The sequence below is a fragment of the Lates calcarifer genome, linkage group LG20 (assembly GCF_001640805.2).
Source record: "Lates calcarifer isolate ASB-BC8 linkage group LG20, TLL_Latcal_v3, whole genome shotgun sequence".
Lineage (NCBI taxonomy): Eukaryota > Metazoa > Chordata > Actinopteri > Centropomidae > Lates > Lates calcarifer.
In genome coordinates, this window is record NC_066852.1 from 6355841 (window position 1) to 6378344 (window position 22504).

General features: G+C 42.3%; 1 protein-coding gene across 5 annotated transcripts in view; it reads right to left on the bottom strand.

Annotated features, from left to right (window-relative positions):
* Nucleotides 1-8351: 8351 nt before the first annotated feature.
* The window catches only part of nrip1b (nuclear receptor interacting protein 1b), a 34308-nt gene continuing 20155 nt past the window's right edge, over nucleotides 8352-22504 (bottom strand). For 4 of the 5 annotated variants that reach the window (XM_018691955.2, XM_051078447.1, XM_018691958.2 and 1 more), the window contains one exon: nucleotides 8352-14688. In XM_018691955.2, coding sequence (XP_018547471.1) covers nucleotides 10602-14228 — 3627 coding nt within the window. In that variant the 5' untranslated portion in view covers nucleotides 14229-14688 and the 3' untranslated portion in view covers nucleotides 8352-10601. Of the gene's footprint in view, nucleotides 14689-21181; nucleotides 21237-22504 lie in introns of all 5 variants that reach the window. The other variant, XM_018691956.2, reaches the window with a different exon arrangement.

Consider the following 22504-nt stretch of genomic DNA (forward strand, 5'->3'; position numbering starts at 1 on the left):
TGCTCAATATTTGTCCTTGTGAAGGCTCTTCAGGTCTTGTCTGTCTCTGTTCTTATGCACCAAATCCTCAAGGTGTAGGCCTTCTTGGTATTTTGTTTGTGTTATTTTAGTTTCCAGTCAACTGACTTTCTGGGAAAAGGACTGTACAAACTGGTTGCTAAACAATGGTTTCAACACAGAAGAGCGAATAATCAATACTAAGTAATAAGTCAAAAATATTAATCAGTAATCTGAGTCTATCTTCATCCATCCAATGAAATCATATATTAAGAATGAAAACAAATACTCACATTGCCTTCTTTGTGAGCATGTAGATAACTCAGTAACTCAAAATCATAAATGAAAATTGTAAGAGATTAGGCCCATTGAGTTATTATGATGGACAACACTAGCAACTGGGAGTATAAAAGGGAATTAATTGCAGCTGATTCTTGCTTTATTTTGTATTCACAATTTATAGAATGATTTTATAGTTTGATTTTTCCTTAGACAGTCACTGTCAGGTGATACTGAGACCATATCAGTACTCTAATTAAATTCTAAATATCTTTGAACATGTAAATATACTGTATAAACTGTAGTGCAATGAACTGAAATGAGAGGAACTACTGTTGTATGAAGGGGTTCCACTGACCTATTGTCTTATTTTTATAAATTTCATTTTAAATACAAAAGCTCTTTGATGAATAAGTGGTTGATATCTGTTTCAAACAGTTCCATACCCAGAGTCAAATAAAAGTGCCCTTCAGTACAAGTACACTGAAATACTCAACTATTACCTATCTTTAACCTTTTTTTTCAAGAGTGAACCTTTGGCCTCTGGGAGGTGCTGTAACAACAGCACAGACTTGTAGACGCCATTGGTATAGAACAGGCTTACTATTTACATACATTTGGTTTCATATGGAAATGTGGACTTTGTATACAGATTCAGATGCAGATCACTTCCTAAATTACCACAACAGCTGATCATGTTGCTGCAAAGTAACTAAGTACATTTACTCCAGTACTGTCCTTAAGTCCCATTTTGAGATACTTGTACTTAACTTGAGTATTTCCATTTTCTGCTACTTTATGATTATATTCTGCTATATTTCAGGGGAAATATTGTACATTTTACACCACTACATTTATCTTATTGCTTCAGTTAATTTGTAGATTAACATTTTGCATACTGCAATCACTGTGTATATCTTCATTTTACCAAATCATTGGTTTCTATTTTTCCATTTTATTTTCTTAGAACAAGTGAAATCTGTCATTGTGGTACAATCATTTCAGATTTTTTATATTGTATTTTATATAGCTCCATGAATCATCTATACTGCGATGATATTTTCACTGCCTTCAGTAATCAGTTATCCCTTCCTCTGTCTTCTCTCAAGTTTCTCACACTAATGTCTGAAAGGTTATTGAAACTAGTTGATTTTTGGACATTACTATAATGTAAGTTCAGGAGTCTCACTGGTTGAAAACCACAGGTTTTGTAATTTGTGGAGGAAAACAATAAATTCACATGTCCAGTTTCTGGCCTAATTATTCATACAGATGAAATAACACCAACATCCAAACACTGGGCATTCAAATCTGTCAGCTGTTATTAATTCAGTGCAAGATGGGAGAGAACAGTCCTCTCACTCAGAACTGGGTCATCCTTTAGATGTTCAGGAATAGCATTGTTGTAATGGTTATAACTGAAGCAGTCAGCATGCTTTGTTAACATGAACTGTGTCATCTAAGTAGTGCATATAAATATTAATGGGAATAGTCAGAACTTCATGCTGTTATGAGGAAGGATTTAGCAACAACAACAAGGATGTAAGAAGGATGATTTCATCACTTTACATTTTGCAGTTCCATTACAAGAAGAAGAGTGAAGAAGAGTTTAGTTAGATTTTACATGCACAAATACATATACTGTACATATCAATATATTATTTTATGTATGTCTCATTGCTTCACTCAGTACAAACATTATCTATTCAGTGTGACACTGTTGTTCAGCTTTTCTCCAGCAGAGGGCAACATCCTCCTTTGCAGCTCAAGCATGCATAATGACAGATCTACACACTTCAGCAGGAATGTGGAAAGGGAAATGAATCATGAAAATGATTCCTCCTGGTAAATCAAGTAACATTAAAAGTCTGTTTCCAGTTTTCAGCACTGCTCCCTAATCAATATGTTATACCTCTCTGTGCAGCATAATAAAATATTGACTGCCCAGCAGAGTGTGTGAAGGTTACCTTAAACACCAGAACGACTCTTAAACCAGCCCTCTTGTCTGAGCAGACACATCACACGGCTTGACCTCAGGGCAGGAGGTAGAGCTATCAGTCAGACAATCTGCTGTCAGGAAACTAATCAGAAAATAAGTTGATGAATCAATTGGCAAAGTCAAACAGTAGCCGCCGCATGAGAGAGAGCTCAGACTTGTTTGCTGGAGATCAAAACAGATCCTGAAAGTGAGCCTGAGGGCTGTATGATAATAGCTTCACTCACACCAAGATATTTAAAATCCCCCTGCTCTCCGTCTGATTCAGGAATCCACCACCACAGCTGCACTTTAATATAGAGATAGTAATCAGGGCTAATAAAAATCATAAAATAAAGTGTCTCTATCACAGAGTTGTTTTAAATATGTGCATTTTTTTTCAAGTTTTATGAACAAAGGAGTAAAATGGCAGTGTCAGGATCCTGTTGTGTAGACACAGCTGATACATTTAATTACCTAACATACAGGTCCTGTATGTTTTTTGAATGGGATTCCCTTTCAGGGGACATAGTGTATATTGTGATTTGAATTTGATGTTACATTTCAAATTGATCTGTAATGCATGTGTCGCTTTTGGAATTTTTGATGGTCTGGTACCCCAGGAAAATCTACTTGTCCTGTGGGTAAAACTGCCATGTCTTTAGCCTTTAACCTGCATACTGAACCAAATAGTGAAATATTATACTGTGTTACTTGCTGTATCGTAGGAGAGGAAGATTTTTTGTCTTTTTGTCCTCAGTGGTTTAATGTGGATTTAAGTGTTAGCTATTAGTTCTTACTTTATTACACTCATGTTCATATCCTTGGGGTCCTGGCAGACAATAAGCAGGTATAGGAAATGAGGAAAATATTTTGAGAAGAAGTCCTTTCCCCCAGGATTCTCATTTTTTTAGCAAATGCCACCAGCCATGGCGTCTAGTCTGGAGCTAAAATAAGATCCTTTGCAAACAGACCAGGCACCAGACCAGGCACTTGGTATACACATTATATTGCAACAATGTTTTGGAAACAAATTGTTGAATTGCATCCATGGTCATCTCCTCTGTGCTGCCCTCTTGTGTCAGATTGTGCACTTGCCAGGTTTTAGTCACGGCCCATGTTTTACTCAGGGGTTTTAGGGACAGGCCAGGCTCCAAGGCTGCAGATGGACACTATGGAGCATTTCATGTCTCTGGTGCTGGCTGACAAAGCATCATCCAATATCATACATAGACTCCAGAACAGACCACTGTGCTGGTCACTGTACTAGATGAAATTGAGTTGAGATAATTTTTACGAGTGTAGTCTATCACATAAAATGAGTTGGCACAGTCACTATGAGATTTGATACAAGTGTGAGGATATCCTCTTGAAACAGACAGTGTCCAGTGTCTCCACAAACTAAAACTCATTACCTTTCACCATTTTTTAAAGACACAAAGTGTACATGTTATCTAATTACACAAAATTTGACATGCTCTCTAATTTAAATTATATCAGTTTTAACTACAAATCAGAAAAGAAATGTAGGCACACATGGATTATAACCATTGCATCTTTAGAAGTTGCCTTCCTGGAGATAGTGGCCAGTCAATCGATCAAATTCAGTCCCGCAGCAAACCCCAGGAGTTATTTTCAACACTGCTAACTTATAATTTCCCAACAGGATATTTATCTGTCATAAAACACAAAACCATGAAAAGCGATGTGTCTTCTAGAAAACATCTTTCATTCATACTAAAACATTGGACCATATATGAGGTTTTGGTCTTCATATACACGAGATAAGCCTCAGTGTGTTTTGCGGTCAGGGGAAATTACTGTGTCACACACAGATTTTAGCTGCTGGTCTTCATATTTAATATCAAATACAGTCACAAATGTCTATCACAGATGTTAATATATGATACAGAAAATATTAACCTAACTTACCTGAGTGGCATCACAGCAATGCGAGGATTATAGTCAGTGAATACATATCAGTGTATTTTGCTGGAAACAGTCATGGCAGCAATAATACATAAGTTCACTTAATTATAAACAACACTGATTGTGTCCTTTCCCTTTCCTGTTTCTTTCCTCCGAGTGCAATATGAGCATTGATTTTATGACAGTGTAAAGAATGAAGTGGTTAAACCCTGTCATGGCTGAATGTAGGGCATCCTTACAAGATCTTTGTTTGTGAGGATTTCAGCCATTTTCTAGCTTTTAATTCTTTAATTCACTCCTTCCACTAGTCAGCCCCCATCTGTAGGTCTGCATTTCATATTTATTATGGTTTTTTTAAAAGCTGAGTCAATGCCCCAATCCATGATTTGTCAATATGAATTAAAATATTTTACCACAATGTTGAAGAGAAAGGGAGAAAACATTCCTCAGTGACAGAGATTGCATGAGGATAATACCTTTGTTGCCTCTTTGTTTTGGATCATGTTTTTCATGTATATACCTGTTCTGAGTGCTAATGAGGTTTAAAGCATCTTGAAAATGTAATCCATAGTCATTCAAAATGCAGCTCCTGTGTCCTGTAAAGGGTTTAAAAATCTCAAATAAAATAATTTCAAGCATAAAATACTATATCTCCTTTTAGATCAATAATAGTAGTCTGGTCTACAACTAGTCTAGAGCCTAGCTAGCAGCTCTGAGAGGCTGTAATTAGGTTGGTGTAATTAGTGGTGCTTTTAGCTAAATGCTAACAAAAGCACTGCAATATGCTCATGGTATGACAAAGCTAAGATGCTGATGTTTGGTAGACATAATGTTTAGCACTATTTTAGTTGAGCATTTAACAATGCGTATTAGCACTAAACAAACCACAGCTGAGGCTGCTGGAAATGTCAATAGTTTTACAAGCATTTGTTTTCCAGCCAACAAAATTTTGACCTCATGGTAGTGCTAAATGACAGTCAGGGAATAGTCATCCTCTGGGGCAACAAGATTGTGTATGACATTTCATGGCAATACATCTGTAGTTGTTGTTGAACAATAGTAAAGTAATATATTTCTGGTCCTTCTTCATTTCCCACAATTCAGTTACTATTCTGAATACTGTCAAAATTCCAAGTGCTCTAAACACTGAATGCCAGATGCAGCTTTATTTACTTATTTTTCCTGTATGACTTCACACTGAGTGGAACATCAGAGTACAAACTCAGAGTTGTCTTAAATAGCCCTTAACCCCTGCAGCACAAAGTTCACATCCCAAGCTGGTCTTAGTCAGACTGGTTGACACTGAACTGCCCTTTTTCATTCAACTGGGGATTTTGACAAATGTTTACTTGAAAAGTTCATGACCCTGCAGATCAGCTGCAATGTTATCACGTCTGATGAAACATACAGGAAATTAGCGGTAAATACATTTCCTGAGAGTGAGACTTTTCACATGAAAGAGTTAGAAATTGGTGAGAAGGGTGCCTCTTAATTATTTGCTCTCTGTATATTCAAAGTGAGAATAAGGTCAAGTCAGGTCAAGAGTGAAATTAATCACCTCAGAAAATATGTATCAGAGGGGATTTACTTCTATCTTTGTGAATCAAAACCTCCAGATGCCTAGGCAATGTGAAAGGGTCTGCAGAGGTAGACAGGAAATTGACATTGCTAGTTCTCCCTAGCCAGTTTGTAAAACATTTACTCTTGTGTTTATCGGACATGGCAAGTATCATCCATGCTCTTTCAATGTCAGCCAAGATCCCTCAAGCTGACAGGATGCTCTGTGGACTGCAGGGACTCTCACTCATCATGAATATTACATTGGGACTGTTTACATGCTTGCACATGGCCATCAGTGAGGAGGAAGCTTTACAAAATAGTTATCACTGAGTTTAGCAACCATTAAAAAAACTATTAAACTTTAATCTTGTGCCTCATACCCATTGAGCTCATTGTGGGAGTAAGTTGTCTTTTCACTTTGACTCATTGCTTCCACTCATTCTGTGGACTCTCACATCAAGCTTATTTCTTATTTATGACTAATTACCACCACAGCAAGGGTTAAGAGGCTATTGGACATGAGAGAAATGAAAGGACTTTTAAGCCATACTGCAACTTGTCATATTTACATGAAATGTTAGAAGAATGGCCTGAGTGTAATGCTGGGGAGGGGATGAGAGAGTGGAGGGAGGCACTGGTGGTGTGTTTGCGTGGTTTGTGTGTGTATGTGTGGAGACGGGGGTGGAGGTGGGGGGTTGCCACAGCTGCAGGCCAACAGTTGATCCTGTCCCGGGAAACAGGATCAGCCAGGTCAGGGCAAGGAGGAGGGGCAAAAGGTCGTGACCTCAGAGGTTAAGGAACAGACTTCACAAAGAGGTACATCTTCAAAAGCAAAGTCCCCACCGGGGGAAACTGGTATAAGGTTGGGAAAATAAACCAGTTTGACCTCTTTTCTCAGTGCTGGAGTTTCCCCAGGTGTTTGCTTTAACCTCTTTTTTTTGTTGTCTGACTTGAGGCACTTCTCTCATGTATTTTATACTCATCCAGCCACTGACAGCAGCATTACCTTAAGGCAAAATAGAGAAAGAATTTTACTGGTGTCATTTAGGAATGAAAGTCTGGTGTATTAGCATTTTATTCATACATTTTTCATTACACTTCAAATGAGGTCATGTGACCCATAAAATGCTAATTACATTGTGCATGCGTGTATTCACATATGAGGTCAAACCATGTACTCAAAGTGCAAACACTTGTATGAGGAGCGGGTGATCGAACATCTGGAAGCATACTTATCACACCAATCACCATGACAACTAGTGACAAGTGTTAGCTCGGTATGGTCTCCATGTGAATAAACAAAGCGCCTAACAAGAAAGTAACTCATTAAGAAGAAGGAGACGTTGGTGTTTTAAACAGTTTATGTGATCCCATGTAGATAAACCCTGACCGAGCACATTAAGTGCAGTCATTAAGTTGTTTGTCAGAGAATAAGCATCTGTAACGCCAGGAAATAGTTTTTGGAGGCCTCATAACTATGAAATGCCTGGTGTGGGACTTCCGAGTCCTTGGCCTGTAGTCATTGGTGGCCTGGTGTGCAGTGCTCACATCCTTTTGGCCTCATGCTGAGGTCAGGAAATTAAAGAAAGAAGCCACAGACAAACAGCCGATTGTCAAGTTTTACACCTTGACCTCAGCTTAAACTTGTAGCTCCCTCCTTTCTGTTTGCCACTGCTTCAGCAATCAGAGGAAATCAAGAGGTTACTGGTGGTTCAGCCTTGATAAGAATCTTGAAATGGAGAAGTTCACGAAGGGGAAAGGTTACGGGGAGTTTAAAGAGAGTGCAGTCAGTCATGGGGAGGATTAAATAAAAGGGAAGTCAGGGCTGAGGAACTGCACTGCGATTTCAAAAGTGCACTGCAGACAAAAAGCCGTCTGTTCGCTCGCTGGACTTCATATTCAAACCCAGTGCAAGGGAAGTTTAGCTTGAACTCATCTTCACCTTCGGGAAGTCTCACGCTACAGGCTGTTTTTACTCAAGTCAAGAGAATGATCACAAAATGGCCAACTTTCTAAACTGAACACAAGAATTACGGTTTTGTATTGACTGTACAATGAGATCTATTTTGAGCTCTAAGTAGAAGATATGTGTTCCACTTTGTAACGCACATCCTTGGGCATTCAGTGTACATCTGGTGACCCTTGTGTGTCCTCCCCCCTTTCAGTGTCTTTCCTGCCTTTGTTAAGACTCAGCACTGTAGTGAAGAGCAGCCAACTCAGAAGCAGAAGTTTTGGGGCAAATACAGGACATCCTCTCACTCTGCTTTAATGGACCAGAGTCTTTGATTACACAGAGGTGAATATGGCTTTGATGTCCTTTTTTTAATAATACAATCCTTTACTCTGAGGCCGAGTCTGACATTGGGATGTGTATGATAACTTTATATGTTCTGTAAAACTGACCTCTCACATGAATTAAAATTAGGCTGCACATAACTCTCAAACATGAGAATATATTTAAACACACATACTGTTAAAAATAATTCACAGAAATACAAATATGTTTCACTGTGGCACCTCAAAGACTAGCACTTTCCACACATAACACCTTATAATAGACAGTATTTTGAATGGCAAACTAGAAAAAGAGGAACACATTCATACTAGGTCATGCATTTTAGTACTTTATTTTTGAGATATCAGTGCAAATGAACACCAAAAATGAAAACATAAAAAAATGAAATAATGTTTCAGGTCTTCACATGAAAAAATGAAACATCTTTTTTTATATTTGCTGCTACAAATGTATTTCTTAGATGCACAATGCAGATCTATGATTGTACGTCAATCCCCCACTATAGCCCCGAGCTCTTTCACAGAGCTTTGTTAACCAGTAACAGAAAAGAAAAATCACAAAAATATTCAATGCACGTTTATTTTTCACACATTTTTATCAACTTGCTCAACAGTCTGTGGTTATTTAGAGACTGTTCATATTCTAAACGATCCTCTCTGTGATAAAAAAAGACCTATTTTAAGACTTGACATTTTCCCCCATCACCAGTAGGGATACACAGGTAGTTCCCATGCGTCTGCATGCAACAGGCAGCAGTGAGGAGAGTCAGACATTATTACACAACACAGCGCAGGATAGATTATCATTTACCACGTAGAGACACATGCAAGGAACAAACCAACCAAAAAAAGATGGGCATAGCATCCTCTGCCTTTGTATGTACACTTGTACGCATATAATTCATATTTACATATCAGGGCATTAAAAACTAGGGTAATATCTTTTCTTAAACATTACAAAATAGTCATCTTTCATACTGAAAGTACTATTTACACAAATATATTTAACCATTGTGAAAATGTATTAATAATCGAAGAGACGTACTTCATAGGTATATGTATTAAAAAGATCACAAGACTAAATGGCTAAAGCGGTGTGTGAAAATAACTGAAAAGAATACAGTACAATCAAAATAAGGAGCTAGATACCAGATATCCCTCAAGACACCAAAATGTCTTGGTGATTATTGGGGGGCAGGTACACATATCCAGCTGCTTTGAAAACAAAGATGTACCTGTGGTCTTCTCTTTATTATCATGCAATTCTTTTGACATTTTATGAGTTAAGAGACTGCCACAAAAATTAAAGATGTCCATAAACCACAACAGTTAAGAAATGATGAAAAAAAAAATCACAAACTGTCAAATTCTCAACAGATAACAATACTGACATTTTTTATTACATGCCATTAAATTATTCTGAAAAGGACACAGCGAACTCAGCTTCGATAGTGCAAACTCTGGGTGCTCCTTTATATGAAATGAAAAGAAAAAGCCATGTGCTTCACACTCAAGTTTTTGTGTGCATGAAAAACAAGTGGTGTGGGTTTACCCAGGATGGCAAGATAAGTTTCTCAGACACTGCAGCCTTTTAACTGTTGCTCTAGAAACCTGTTTACACACAGTTGCTCAACTGTAAGCACCACACATGCTCTGTTGACCCATCTGCTCAAAACTGCACAATCTGCAAACACATTACCCTGAATTTGCACTGTCGAATATTGGCCTTAAAAGTTCAATTCAAATAAAAGCAAAATACAATGAGTTGTGACCATTCAAACCTCCGCTGATATATTCTCACTGCATTGGTAATTATACCACACCACGAATCTTGAGGAAAAGCAAGACAAAGCATTCATCATAGTAGGATCTTCACTAAAGCTATTGCAGTGTGAATATTGTTTTCAATGTCCTCCTTTGAATGAATGTATCATGTACATTGTTGTAATAGACTGCTGTGACTGCGCTAGAACGACTTTATTTGGAGTCTTATCTAAAATTGATGGGACTCTGTCTCTCTGAAAATGTTCTGATGGAGAAAATAAATAAATGTCCACTGAACTGAGCACTAACATTTTTGGAGTCATTAATAATAAATGTTGCTTGAAATGTTCTCTCTAAATGTTTTAGGGCAGGCAACAAAGAGGACATGGAATAGTGATATGTATGCAGTTCAGATACAAATAAGAAGTGTAAAACAAGACCAAATTATAGGAGAACTTCATAACTGACAAAATGAAATACGTAGTGCATGATAATCACTGTGGGAAAAGTTAAATTTGAGACAGTTGGGTAGTTTTGCTTGAATCAATTAGACATTTAGGATAGACCTGTTTTGTACCATTCAATGACCTTTACTATTTAAAATTGAGAAAGCAATGCAAGTATGCATTTGAATTTGAACTTGCTCTATTTCACAAAATAAAAAAAGGGAAAAAAAGAGAAGAATTTTTGCATTCTTTGTTATTTGTTTCATCAAACCAATTTGGCAAGTCATTAAAAAAGGAAAAAACAGAGTCAATGAATTTGATTTCTGCTTGTTGTTTCTCTGTAGTTGATACAACTTCTACTCAGATGATTGGCTCAGCCCCTGGCTCTCATGGCTGTGCTTGTCATTGTGGGTCGGTGATTGCGGGGTGGAGCTCTGACTGTGTTCATAGGCATGCATGTCACTGATTGGCTCTTCTTTTACTCTGACCACAGAGTGGGTCCCCTCTGCCTGATCCCTCACCTCTTTCCTTAGCTGAATGCTGCCCTTCTGCAGCATGTAATACAGGATGGGGTTGGAGCGTGAGAGCCGGGGAGAGTCCGGGTTTGAGTCACAGCCCTCCTCCTCCTCATTGTCCTGACTACTCCATCGCACAGGGCTCTCAGGCTCCTGTTTGACTAGAGTAGGGGGGTCCCGTTTTTGACTGACAGGCCATGGAGCTGGGTGGCGGTTCCAGGGGGTGCAGGCAGGGCTGTCACCTGCAGGGGGGGTGGGCAGTGGTCTGAGATTACTCTGAAGCCCTGAGTTGAGGGAACCATGAGGGTGCCAGGCAGGGAGGTGGAGGAAGCTGTGATTATGGGCAGGCTGACTGAGAATGCTGCCATTGGCCTTGCCATTGGCCTGTAGGACCGAAGGACTAGATGCCCCCCGAGGCTGCTGGGATAGCTCTTTCAGGCAGTTGTCAGAGAGCAGCAGCTGTTTGAGCACATTGAAGCCCCGACTCTCTCTGGAGAGGGTTTCACTTGGTGGGCTCCTGGGTGGAGCCTCCTCTTCATTAGGACTCCTCTGCTGGTCAGGCTCTTCCTGAACAGCAGAAGAGGCAAAAATGTTTACCTCACTGTCCACTGCTCTTGGAGAGCTGGTATTATTCAAACTATCAGTCCGGTCACAGCAGAGGCGTCGCTTCTTAGGACTGGGGCTTGGATACTCCCTCTGTTCCTCTTTAACCTGTTTGGGCTCAGCCTGCGTAGCAGCACTGGTATAGTAGGTAGCAGTCTGTTGTTTAAGCAGCTGGCTGAGGAGGCCATATTTTGCTATGACCTCTGCAGGCCGTGGTTCTGTTTTTAAGTCCTGCTGAGAATCTGAGAGGGGGCTATTCTTCTCATAGCCACTAGGTCTCTTTCTGCCAGTCAAATCCTCAGACATGGCAGAGGAAGGTCCCACCCCCTCTGTGATCTCTGTTTTGACCTTTACGTCCAAAGGGGGCCCATTGGAGGTGTCACAGATGATGGAGGTAGCAGGGCTCCTCTCATAGCATGCCCCTGCCACCTCCACACTCCTCCTCCCACTGGGCTTATCTTTGCGGCTGACTGTAGCAGTAGCTGAGCCTGTTCCTAGAAGGAGCTGCAGCACGGTGCGCCTTTCTAGAAGGTTCTCAATCTGTGATGGAGGAGAAGCTTCCTTCCGACTGAACGGTGTGCCACTGCCTGAGGGTCTGTCAGAGAGTGGAGTGGTGGTGGTCCTGTGGATTGGAGCATTGAGCCTTTCCAATAGGGCAAGGGGCCTGCTGGCATCAAGCTCCTGGCCCAGCCCTTTGCTGGAGGGGATGGGTGGGGAGGAAGAAGCTGTACCACACTGAGCCAAATTCTGCAAGAGTTTACTGGCACTGAAAGCAGGCTCTGAAGCCTTTTCAGCAGGGAAGGTTTTAGATTTACATAAGTCCAATGGGCTGGACTGGACGTGGGGAGAGGGGTAGGAGTACGGAGATAGTGCACCGCTAGGGTCACGACTAAGTGGGTAGAGGGGCTGGGCTGGGGCTACAGGCCTATCTGTGGGGCTTTTTGTCCTGGTCTCCTCCCAGGGCACAAGTCCCTTTGGTTGGCTTCGAGACATGGTGGCCATAGTTATATCAAGTGGCAAGTCCTGGTTACCTACACTTTTATTAACCATCTCATTATTTCTGCGCTCAAGAAGAAGCTGCATAAGTGTGACCTTGGGGTGGGATTTTAGGTCTGGGCTCATTTCAGACTCCTTGCTCTTGGACAACTTTGACCCTGATGGCTCTGGCTTCCACTTGTTTATTAAAGATTCTGTTAGTTTGTCCAGAGAGGAGGTAGAGATAGAGGAGGAGGAAGATGAAGAAATAGCATTGGAAACAGAGGAGACAACAGTAGAGGATGGTGAAAAGGCTGTGGTGGAGGGCTGAGCTGAAGCTTGAGGAGAGAATGCAACTGGGGTGGAGGAAAACACTGTGGTAGAAGAAGAGAGGGTAGAGGTGGAAGAAGAGAAGGAGGAGAAGGAGGAAGAGGGGGTGGTAGGTTTGGGCCCTGTGTCTTGTGTGTTGGCCCGGCCTCTCATGGAGAGGTCAATGGGAGAGCAACTTGAGTAGGAGCTCTCTGCATCACTGCTGTCCTTGGTCAGGCTCCTCTCCTGGGTGGAGCACTCACTGTCTGATGTGACTGAAGAGGAGCCGCTTGGTGGCAAAATGCCACAGCTATCCTCCAGGTGCCCATTCTTGGTCAGCTGCTTCTGGTTGTTGTGGTTGTTGAGTAGCAGGAGCAGTAAGCTGCTGCAGGTCTGTGGGGGACGGGTTGGCCGTGAGTCAAAGCCTCGTTTCTCCCTAGGTTGTTGGCTGTGAGTGTGGCTTGGAGCATGTGGGGGAGTGGCTGGGGAACTTTGGCTGTGGCCACGCAGCAAAGACGGGCTCTGTGGACTTGACAGGGCCGTTCGGGAAAGTGTTGTTGTTATTGTGTTTGTTGCTGTCATTCCATTTTGGGTTGTTAAGGAGCTTAGGGTGTCTGGGGCTCCAGACAGAGTCCCTCCCACACTAGGTGGCCTTTTGTCCTGGCCGTGCTGCTGGTTTGCCATGGCAGCTAGTCTCTCACTGGCAGATCTTCCTGAGAGCTGGGCTTTGAGTGCATGCTCTCTGGAGTACTGCTGGAGATGGGCTTCACTGGACAGCAGCAGTGCCAGTTGACTACAAGCCACACTGGGTTTTGGTGAAGGTGCTGGACTAGAACGGATTTTCACCATGTTGGCCACTGCCTTCAGACGCTCCGCACAGGACACCGATTCAGCAGCTGTTGGAGCAGAGGGAGGCGTGGCGCTATGTGCTGACCGAGGTGATTCTGGGGGTCTGTCTTGATTGTGTCCCCGTCGACTGTAAGGTGTGTTGCTGTGATTCTGAAGTTTGCTCTTCCTCATTAGGCCCTTCAAGCGGCTTGAAGCTGTTCCATACACAGGAAGTGGGTCTTTGTCTGCAGGTGGTGCCTTGGATGGAGAGGAACATTCACTGGGGGGCTTATTAGAGTGCTGAGACATTGCCACACTCTGTAGCCGTGAGCTGAATGACTGAAGCAGTGAAGCCAACAGGGTGCTCTCCCCAGCATGAGGAGATCCCTCTAATGCTCCATTTTGCAGGCCTCCCCCTTGGCCATTAAGTTCCATTGGGGGTGAACTCATCCGCTGGTTCCCTGGATCATTCCAGGCTCCAGAGCGCAGTAGGCGAGCCTTCTTTAGGTGCTGCGAAGAACCTAGTGTGGGCCCATTGGTTCCAGCCTTGGGAGCTGTGGGGCCATGGTTGGGCAGTTGGTAGGGCCCGCCCACCTTTTCACCCTGCTCCTGGTTGCTGTGGGCAGCCTCAGACCTCCCGCTTGCCGTGGCCCCAGGCCCGGCCACCACTGGATGCATCAGTAAACCTTCCAGATAAGTTAGAACAGCTGAATCCTTGTGTGTCTCAGGGCCAGGCTCCTCCCCATGAGTCATGTTCAATACTAGGATCCCCTCGTATGGTTCAGCACGGCTACTGGGTAACAAATGTCCACTAGGTCATCTGGTTGACAGTGGCATGTACTTCCTAAACAATAAAAAAAAATGGCAGGCAATTGCACGTGAGTGAGTCTGCAGGGGGCTGAAGGATGCACTGGCCGGATGTGATCCCTCTCTGAAGTGGGCACAGTCAGCACTCTGATAAAACAGCAACCATATTTGGAGGCAATCTGGGGCAGGTGGGCCTCCCAGGCATTGTTGTATGCCTTTAAACACCGTAGGATCCCAGAAGGCCCAGCCTCAGGCTTATGTGAGTAGCAAGCGAGGAGTCAGCGGGATTTCACCACAAAGATGTTGACACATTCCGTGGCTGTGGATGTTTGGGATGTCTGTCCTAAGGCCTGGCTGTGGTTCTGTCAGTGGCGCCTTTCAGCTTTGCAGATCTCACATGGGGGACCTATGGGAGTGAGAGAAAGAGAGAGCAGAGGGAAGGGAGGAAACAGAGACGGATGGGTGGAGAAAAAGAGGAGAAAAAGGAGAAACTGTGTGAGAAGCAGGGATTTGCAAAGCACTATATCACATTCATTTCACCACCTTGTCTGCCATCTCTGTTACTTAGCAACATTTCAGATTGACTGCACACGGCTCCTTCTCCTCTCTGCACTCTCCCTTCACAGCCACCGAACAGACGACAAATGTAGATTAGGCCTGATTGGATCCAAATTGAAAATTCAAGCCCACTACCTTGAAAACATTCAGGTCTTGAGCTGTAAGCCCCTCACAGCGATGTCTTTCAAAAGTGAAGGGCCTTGTGAGAACTGTGAATAATTTCTTATGCGGTTTGTCATTTCAGTGGATTATCCCCCCACCACCACCTTCTGCTCCTTATGCACTTGAGCAGCATCTCACACGACGCAAACCCTCAGTCTACATAGAACAGGAGCCACCCACCCACTCACCCACATGCACACAAATAAGCATTTAAGCATTCATACCTAGACACAAGCATGAATATGTGCATGAATATGTGCATATTGTACATGCATGCACAGAGTAAGTGAAAAGCATTCTTGTAGCTACTCAATCTCACCACTGCATTATCTTTAGTAACACCTGACCAGCTCTGAATCCTTTACCAAGCTTAGGCTTTTGAGGCTGAACTGTTTTTAAATCAGAAGACAAGAGCAAAACATGAACTGATTTGATGTGATGTGAGCTGTGTTTACAGGTACAGTACAAAGGCAGAGGAGAATCACAGCACAGATATAGCTAACAGACAAGCTGTACTTGACTGTCAAGCGTGTGTGTAATTTATTTTTTTGTGTGTGTGTGTGTGTGTGTTGAGGGGTTTAAGGATCAGGTGCACCTGTCACACCACACCACTGTCAGGAGGGCAGAGCCACTGACACTAGGGTGAGCATTGTGCCAGTTGCCATGAGAGTGTCAGTGGTGCTGCCCTGGGAGACCTCTGCTCTGAACCCTGTCAGCGTGGTTTCCGTGGATACAGGACACCTCCGACAGTCCTGGCCGCATCCCATAAAGGTTAATTAATACAGAGTTTCCACCTCGCCTCAGCTGCTGTCCGTGTCCTTTACCGATGCCGTCCTCACCTTTGGTGTCCGCTGAGTGGACCAACATAGCAGGTCACACAACAGGACAGCAGCCCTTGATTATGACGAAAGGCCATGGCAACCCACGCAGCCACCAGACTAAATACTTCACAGAGAACAGTAGCAAGGGCCAAAAAAAACCCAGGGCAGCAGGCCTCTAATCAGGCTGAAATCCATCCTCGTAGCCAAGGTCCACAGGTTGTCATGACAGTAAGGGCAAGAAAGTGGCACTTTTAATGCCACCTTGAAAATGAGCTGGGATTAGAAACTGGATTTAACTTGGTCAGTGTGCAGTTAGGTCTGAGTGGCAGTTAGAAACAATCAGGTTGGCAATTTAAAGACCTCTTGAAACCAAAATCCACAGTTTGAGACTCTTCAGACTGTGCTGTACTGTACAGAATATAATAACTTAACTGAGATGGGCCCATCAGCGTCAATTACAGTTCAAGGCCATCTTTAAGCTGTTGACCTAAATCTGACAACAACAAAAGCCAACCTGGTCACACTGGGCCATCTGACGTCTGCTGTCATGCTAATCTTAGATGCTCAGGATTAGGGCTATTTTCCCGCCAGTGAGCTTAACGCAATTATAATAGAATGCCCTGTAACACCACGTTTGATAAGCACAGTAAACATGTACACGTTTACCTTCAACATGGCTCGGCAAAGTAACGAATATACTGTGGTTCAACCCCCCAAGTTAGTGAGAGAGAAAATGTAAATGGAAAAGAAACACTGACACGGTTTCAACATGAGAAATTCTGTTAATCTCTCTGCTGCTGGCAGTGAACCTTTGGAATTACAGTTGACCTTGTCTATGTTTTTGCCCAAAGAAACTTCAATACAGAGCAGACAAGGCAGCACAGGGACACTATGACACTGCACTATATTAGTTTATATACAACAGAGCTACTGCTTTTACTATCTCACAGAAAGTATGAATTACTCTTTAAACAAAGTGGGGACCTTGAGGCTCTTGAGAGACGTGTAATGACAGAGCCGGTGTCAAAAAGCCCTGCTACAGCAAGGGCAAGAAAAAATATGTTCTCCACAGTGACAGAGCTCTGTTAACAAATAAATGACCTTAATATAGGGAAAGCTGTCCTCTATACTGAGCCCCTAAAGCATACAGCCCTCCTCCTTTCCCCTCTCTCAGTGCGTGATGTGTGCATTACTATTACATTATCTCCCCTGGTGTATACATTGAAAATGACCTTACACATCTGTTAACATGTCATCTCATTGGTGGTGGCACCCAAAAAGCCTGACCTCCACCCCCCTCCCCCACTGTGGGACACCACAGCACCAATGAGCTGCTCTACGGTTTCTGTGGTGATTATCCATTATCCTTGACAATGTCAGCCAATGACAGAGCAGGCACCATTCTAAAGTGATTTTTACCCCTACACTCAGCCACGTACATGTGAGAGGGAGGGCAAGTGATGGGGAGGGGTGAAAGCTTCATCATCCTCTGGCTGAGCAACTCTTCATCTATTTCTCTCTCTGTTTCACTCCTCTTGTACTTTAAAGACACCAGGAACAGGAAAGGTCGTTGCACTCTCAGCTGGTTCCTAAGATACGTGGAATTACCAGACGGCTGACATAAAAATGTGTCAATGCAGATGTCACGGATTGGCTCTTAAAATGTGACCTTCATTTTTTCCACTGACCTCCAGATTACACCACCTCCTCCACCCACTGACACTCAGGCATGAACACACTTGTTGGTAATGCAGCCTTATTTTTATCTTTAAAAAAGTGAGTTCCTAAATGACCTTCATTGTCAGGAATGGTAATCCATTTAAGCCATTTAAAATGTATGAGACCAAACAAAAGAATTAAAAAGGGGAAGAGCCAAAGGAGCGGCAGTTAAAGTCAAGGTCATTCATGCCGCCAAGGCTTTTCCACTTGATGCAACAGCTGGTGTCCATGCAAAGCTCTGGGCGTTAATAAAAAGTGACAATGCTGCCCGAGCGGTGTGTATTACTAATGTCTGACACCAGCCTGGCAGATGTGTTCTCCCTGCATTTAAGGGGAGTCAAGGTTAAAGGAATTTAAAAGGAGAGGCGATGCCTAAACACTATTATATCATGTAATCTGCAGCCCAGCCCTGCTGCACATACTCAACAGGATAGCTCACTTACACATGCGGTGTGACCGCTATTTGTAAATTCAATATGCCCTGACATGATTAAATAAGACAAAACATAAGCTACCTGACCAAATGCAGTTGTTCCAGGCCCTCCACAAGTGAACGGGTGCACCAGAGGAAAGTTGAATTAAAAGCTCTTGTTCACCTTGAGAGAGGTAAACAAGAGAATAACATGCTACTGAACAGCAGGAGAGCCAGAGCAAGAAAATGTTTTTGCAGATAAGTCAATCAGGACAAAATAACACTGAAATGCAATACACAGACACATGCACGCCCACACAATGAGAACTAGGGCACTCTGACCCACTTCTTAGGATGCATTGACCAAACAAGCCATGCATAGCACACACGCCCCCATGTGTGCACACAGAAACCCATGGATGTACCCCACATAAAGGAAATGTGATACATGAATGCTGAAAAGTCAGACCTCTTGTGTTAAGTAGCACAGGCGATCCATTGGGAAAAACCATCCCACTCAGAGCACTTGAATGTGAGGAACAGTGTGTAATGACTGACTGCTAACATTTCAGACAGAGCAAAATGGGACCGGAGCGCTTAAGTTCTTGGCCTGCATCTGGCCTTGGATGAGGAGCGCGGGGGCGGATTTTAACTTCATCTGTACTCATCAGTACAAAGAGTTCTTGGGGTTGAGAGAGAGCATAGAGGAATTCATGCACACTGATGAGTCATCTAAGCAGTTCAGAGCCCAGCTGAGTGGCGGAGGACCCAGCCAAAGTAGCCAGTGCGGCGATGATATCACTGCACTGTATCACAGACCTGGACAGTCTTTCCCCTTACCTTTCATGCCCAGGCTTGCATGGATGTGCTTACAAAAATGTTTGTGTCCATAGTAAATATTTGTGTGCCATTTGGAAGACCCACCCAAGGGCCATTTCCTGAGTGGCTGAGAATTAGTGCATCAATTAAACACACACACACACATTCCTTCTTAATGAGCCGTGGCTGCCATCAATCTATACCTGATTCATTTCTATTGGGCTCCGAGGTAATCTTCTGCTTACATCGTCTGTCCAAAATGGTGCTCATTTCCCTCCCGAAACAACACACATTTTCCATTTGTAAACACTGGTGCTGGAAATAGGAACAGCTGATTGCCCCATGGCCAGGACGCCAAAAGGCAGAGCTAGGCTCTTGAAACAGACTGCAGTGGTGATGTCTGAGGGAAATGGGCCACTTTGCAATTGAGATCAAATGTCCCACTGTCAGGCTGCCCTGAAAGCTGGATAAAACCAGCTAAAAAACCTTGGCCTTTAATGAATCATTCCCATAATATCCTTGGCATCAGCCCTAAGAAGGCTATTGCTGTGAGTCAGCAAGATGTCTGCCTTTATTGGGTTAAAAGAGTGCTGCTTTTTTTTTCTTTTTACTGTAATTTGGGATCGTTTGGAATAATATGGTGTGTGACAGAGGTCTAAGTGACAGAAAAAGAAGAGGACATATCTCTGCTATCATTTTGCCTTTTATAATGCTCCCAATGACCTACTTTCTAGTTTTTAAATCATTCTAATGCGTGCTCTGAGTGAGGTTGGAGAATGATATTACAGGGTACAATGGGTTGTGAAGGGACATTCCATTAGAAACATCAAAAAAAAAACTATTTGGATTTTCTTTTTCTCCTCCTACCTAGGTAGGAATACAGTCTTATTCAAAGTTACACAATTAAAGGAATCTCTTAAATCAATTAGATACATTTAACCCAATGAAGTATAAAACAATTATGTGCAACCTTTTCTGAGAAAATCTCTCAAGCAGCAACAATCCAGTTGGCAGGGTAGACCTGAGTACATGCCAGTGAACAGGAGACTTCAATAAGATTAGTCCTGCACCAGGGACTGGTGTCCTCACAGAGCAATAGCAACCAACAAAAACAACTTCACTCTAAATATTTCTGACAGTCTCCAACTCTAAATTAGCATCCAGAGTAATAATCCAAACCACCTTTAAATACAAGTTTGTAACTTGTATCAAGTGAGGGTGGCACAAACATGTCTCTGTTAGATGAAGTGATAATCTGTCTTATTATCCAGCTTCACTCATATTAAAGGACATACTAATGTTACTAACTCTGAACTGTAACTCTGGGAGGATTGAGCAAATGCCCCATTAAGGGCAACACTGCTAAGAAAACAAAAGTAGCTGCTACTAACAATGCTTCCACACAATGTAAGGGTTTTAGATAACATTGATAAAACAATACGCTCGCCATCCCCTGTCACCTCAAAGGACATTGTACCACTTCGCAGCCTGTTGTCATACAACCTGGAGAAAACTGAAGTGTAAGCTTCAGACAAGCCAAGCCAGCTATTTAAGTTTATGTTACAAGCCTCTTATGACACCTTTTCAAGCAAGACACAGGACAAAACAAATTTTAACCAGTTGTTGAGATAGTGTAATCCTCGTCAGTTACATTAAAGATTATAATGGAATACTCTGGGCAAAGACAGTGGCTGCAGAATAGTTCTACCACTGTTTTTTTTTTTTTTTTAAATCACCTGTCCTCAGTAACTTTCAAAGTTCTACTGGGCCAAAACAAGACTAATGTAGCTGTAATTATAATTCACATGCTGATAAAGTATGCTGATATGGACATAAGGACATACAATCCATATCCTTATTATCTGAGACACTTATTTATCACCATTTGAGTTACCACTAACATGAGGCAACATGACAAGAAGAAGTTGTTGCCTAAAAAATGCATTCACCTCTTTATGTGCATGTCCATGAGGATGGAAATAACAACAAGGATGAAGGCCCATATTACACTGAAGCTGAGACACTAATCAAAACATGAAACACCAATTAACTAAAGATGGCTAAAGCAGTGTGTGAACTCAACTAAACATTATACAGTTATCTGCTGAGGAAGAAGAAAGGCGACGACCTGTTTGCAATATTATTGCAAAGACCTCTCTCCTATGATTTGTCAGAAATATAAAGCTTTACATCCACCATAAAACTTTAACACAGACTGCCTGTTTGGAAACATTTTACTGCACTTCAAGTAGGTTATAAGTCAAGTCGACCGCTGACTACTGCGTAGTTAAAACATAAACCAGGATCTTAAAATATTTTAATACCGTGTACCAGAATTAGACAATTAAAAAGTTTCATGTCAAAGTGGCATCACATGTCAAAAAAAACAAAAACAATGACAAACTTACTCAAAGACTTTTTCTTGATGTGCACAGACCATGATCCTCACATAAAAGCCATATCCTGTAGACACCAAGACAAAACACACTTCATTTAGCTTGACCTCCAGCTTATAGTCTCACTTCTTCTCTACCAGTAAGTCTAATACACGGTGGTCTGTCCTATTTCAGATGTATATTAGTATCTCTCCCCTATGCATTTGGATCAGTAGTGAAATAATCATGCTGACATAACAATTCTACTTCTGCATTTAGACTGGATCCTTTTAAAACAGGTGGCTTAGATAAGACTGCGCTTAATCAACTTTCAATGGTCACATTCTGTCAGTGAATGGAGAGGTCATGATTTGGGCCAGGCAGGTGACAAGCAGTGAATATAAAAATGCTTGCCGTGGCTGCTGACTATTGACAACACAGTGCACGTAACTGACAAGCTGAACTGATCAGTGTAATTGGCTTTGAATTTAAATTTCACAGTGAAGTGATTGTTCTGGGCTGAAAAAAAAAACACTGTAGGAGGATCTGAGGATGAAAGTTTTTTCTTTATATATTTGCCTCACTCACCAGTGACAAAAGCATAGGGGCAGATGAACAGAACAGTTGTATTTCAATTGTGGTTGTCACTACTCAAAATACTGATGCTTTCTATGTAAGAAGAGGTTAATTGCAATTAATTGCTAATCACCTGGCAGCTCAGGTGTAATCAATCCATGACTGAGTAGCTAGAATGAAAACCAGCAGGGATCTGAAGCCTGAAGACCAGAACTGAACCCATCAATTTAAATAAATAGAATGATGATGAAAATTATGAACCAGCAAGAAATAAATAATTGAATTTTACAGATTTCTTTCTTTCTTTTCTTTTTGTTGCTTTGCAATTGATCAGGTTGCCTTTGCTGTGAGACAAACAGGCTAATTGTCAGCCTAGATGCAGACAAGCACAGGGCCAAGGCTTGCAGGAAATGAGTCTGTCTTCCCTCAGTCAGCCATTGACTATTAAATCAGACAGAGAGAGATAGACAAGGCCAGCACCTGACTGCAACTGGCCTATTATTTCTCTGTAATGAAGGAGATCGAGAGGACAGAGAAAAATATCCAGTGCTAAACGTAGTAAAAAGTGCTCAACAGAGTAACAAAAAAAATCCCCTCTAAGCCAAATACTAACACACCTATTCTGCTGTGGTTGGGAGGTGAACGCAGACACACATCATGCTCCCGTACCTTGTCATCCTTAGCTGTGGAGGCTGATACAGGTAAAGTGCAGTAATCAATTTGCTCTACTGGCAGGAGTGCTCCTTTAGAATACTAATCAGGCTTCCACCCTCCCCTCTT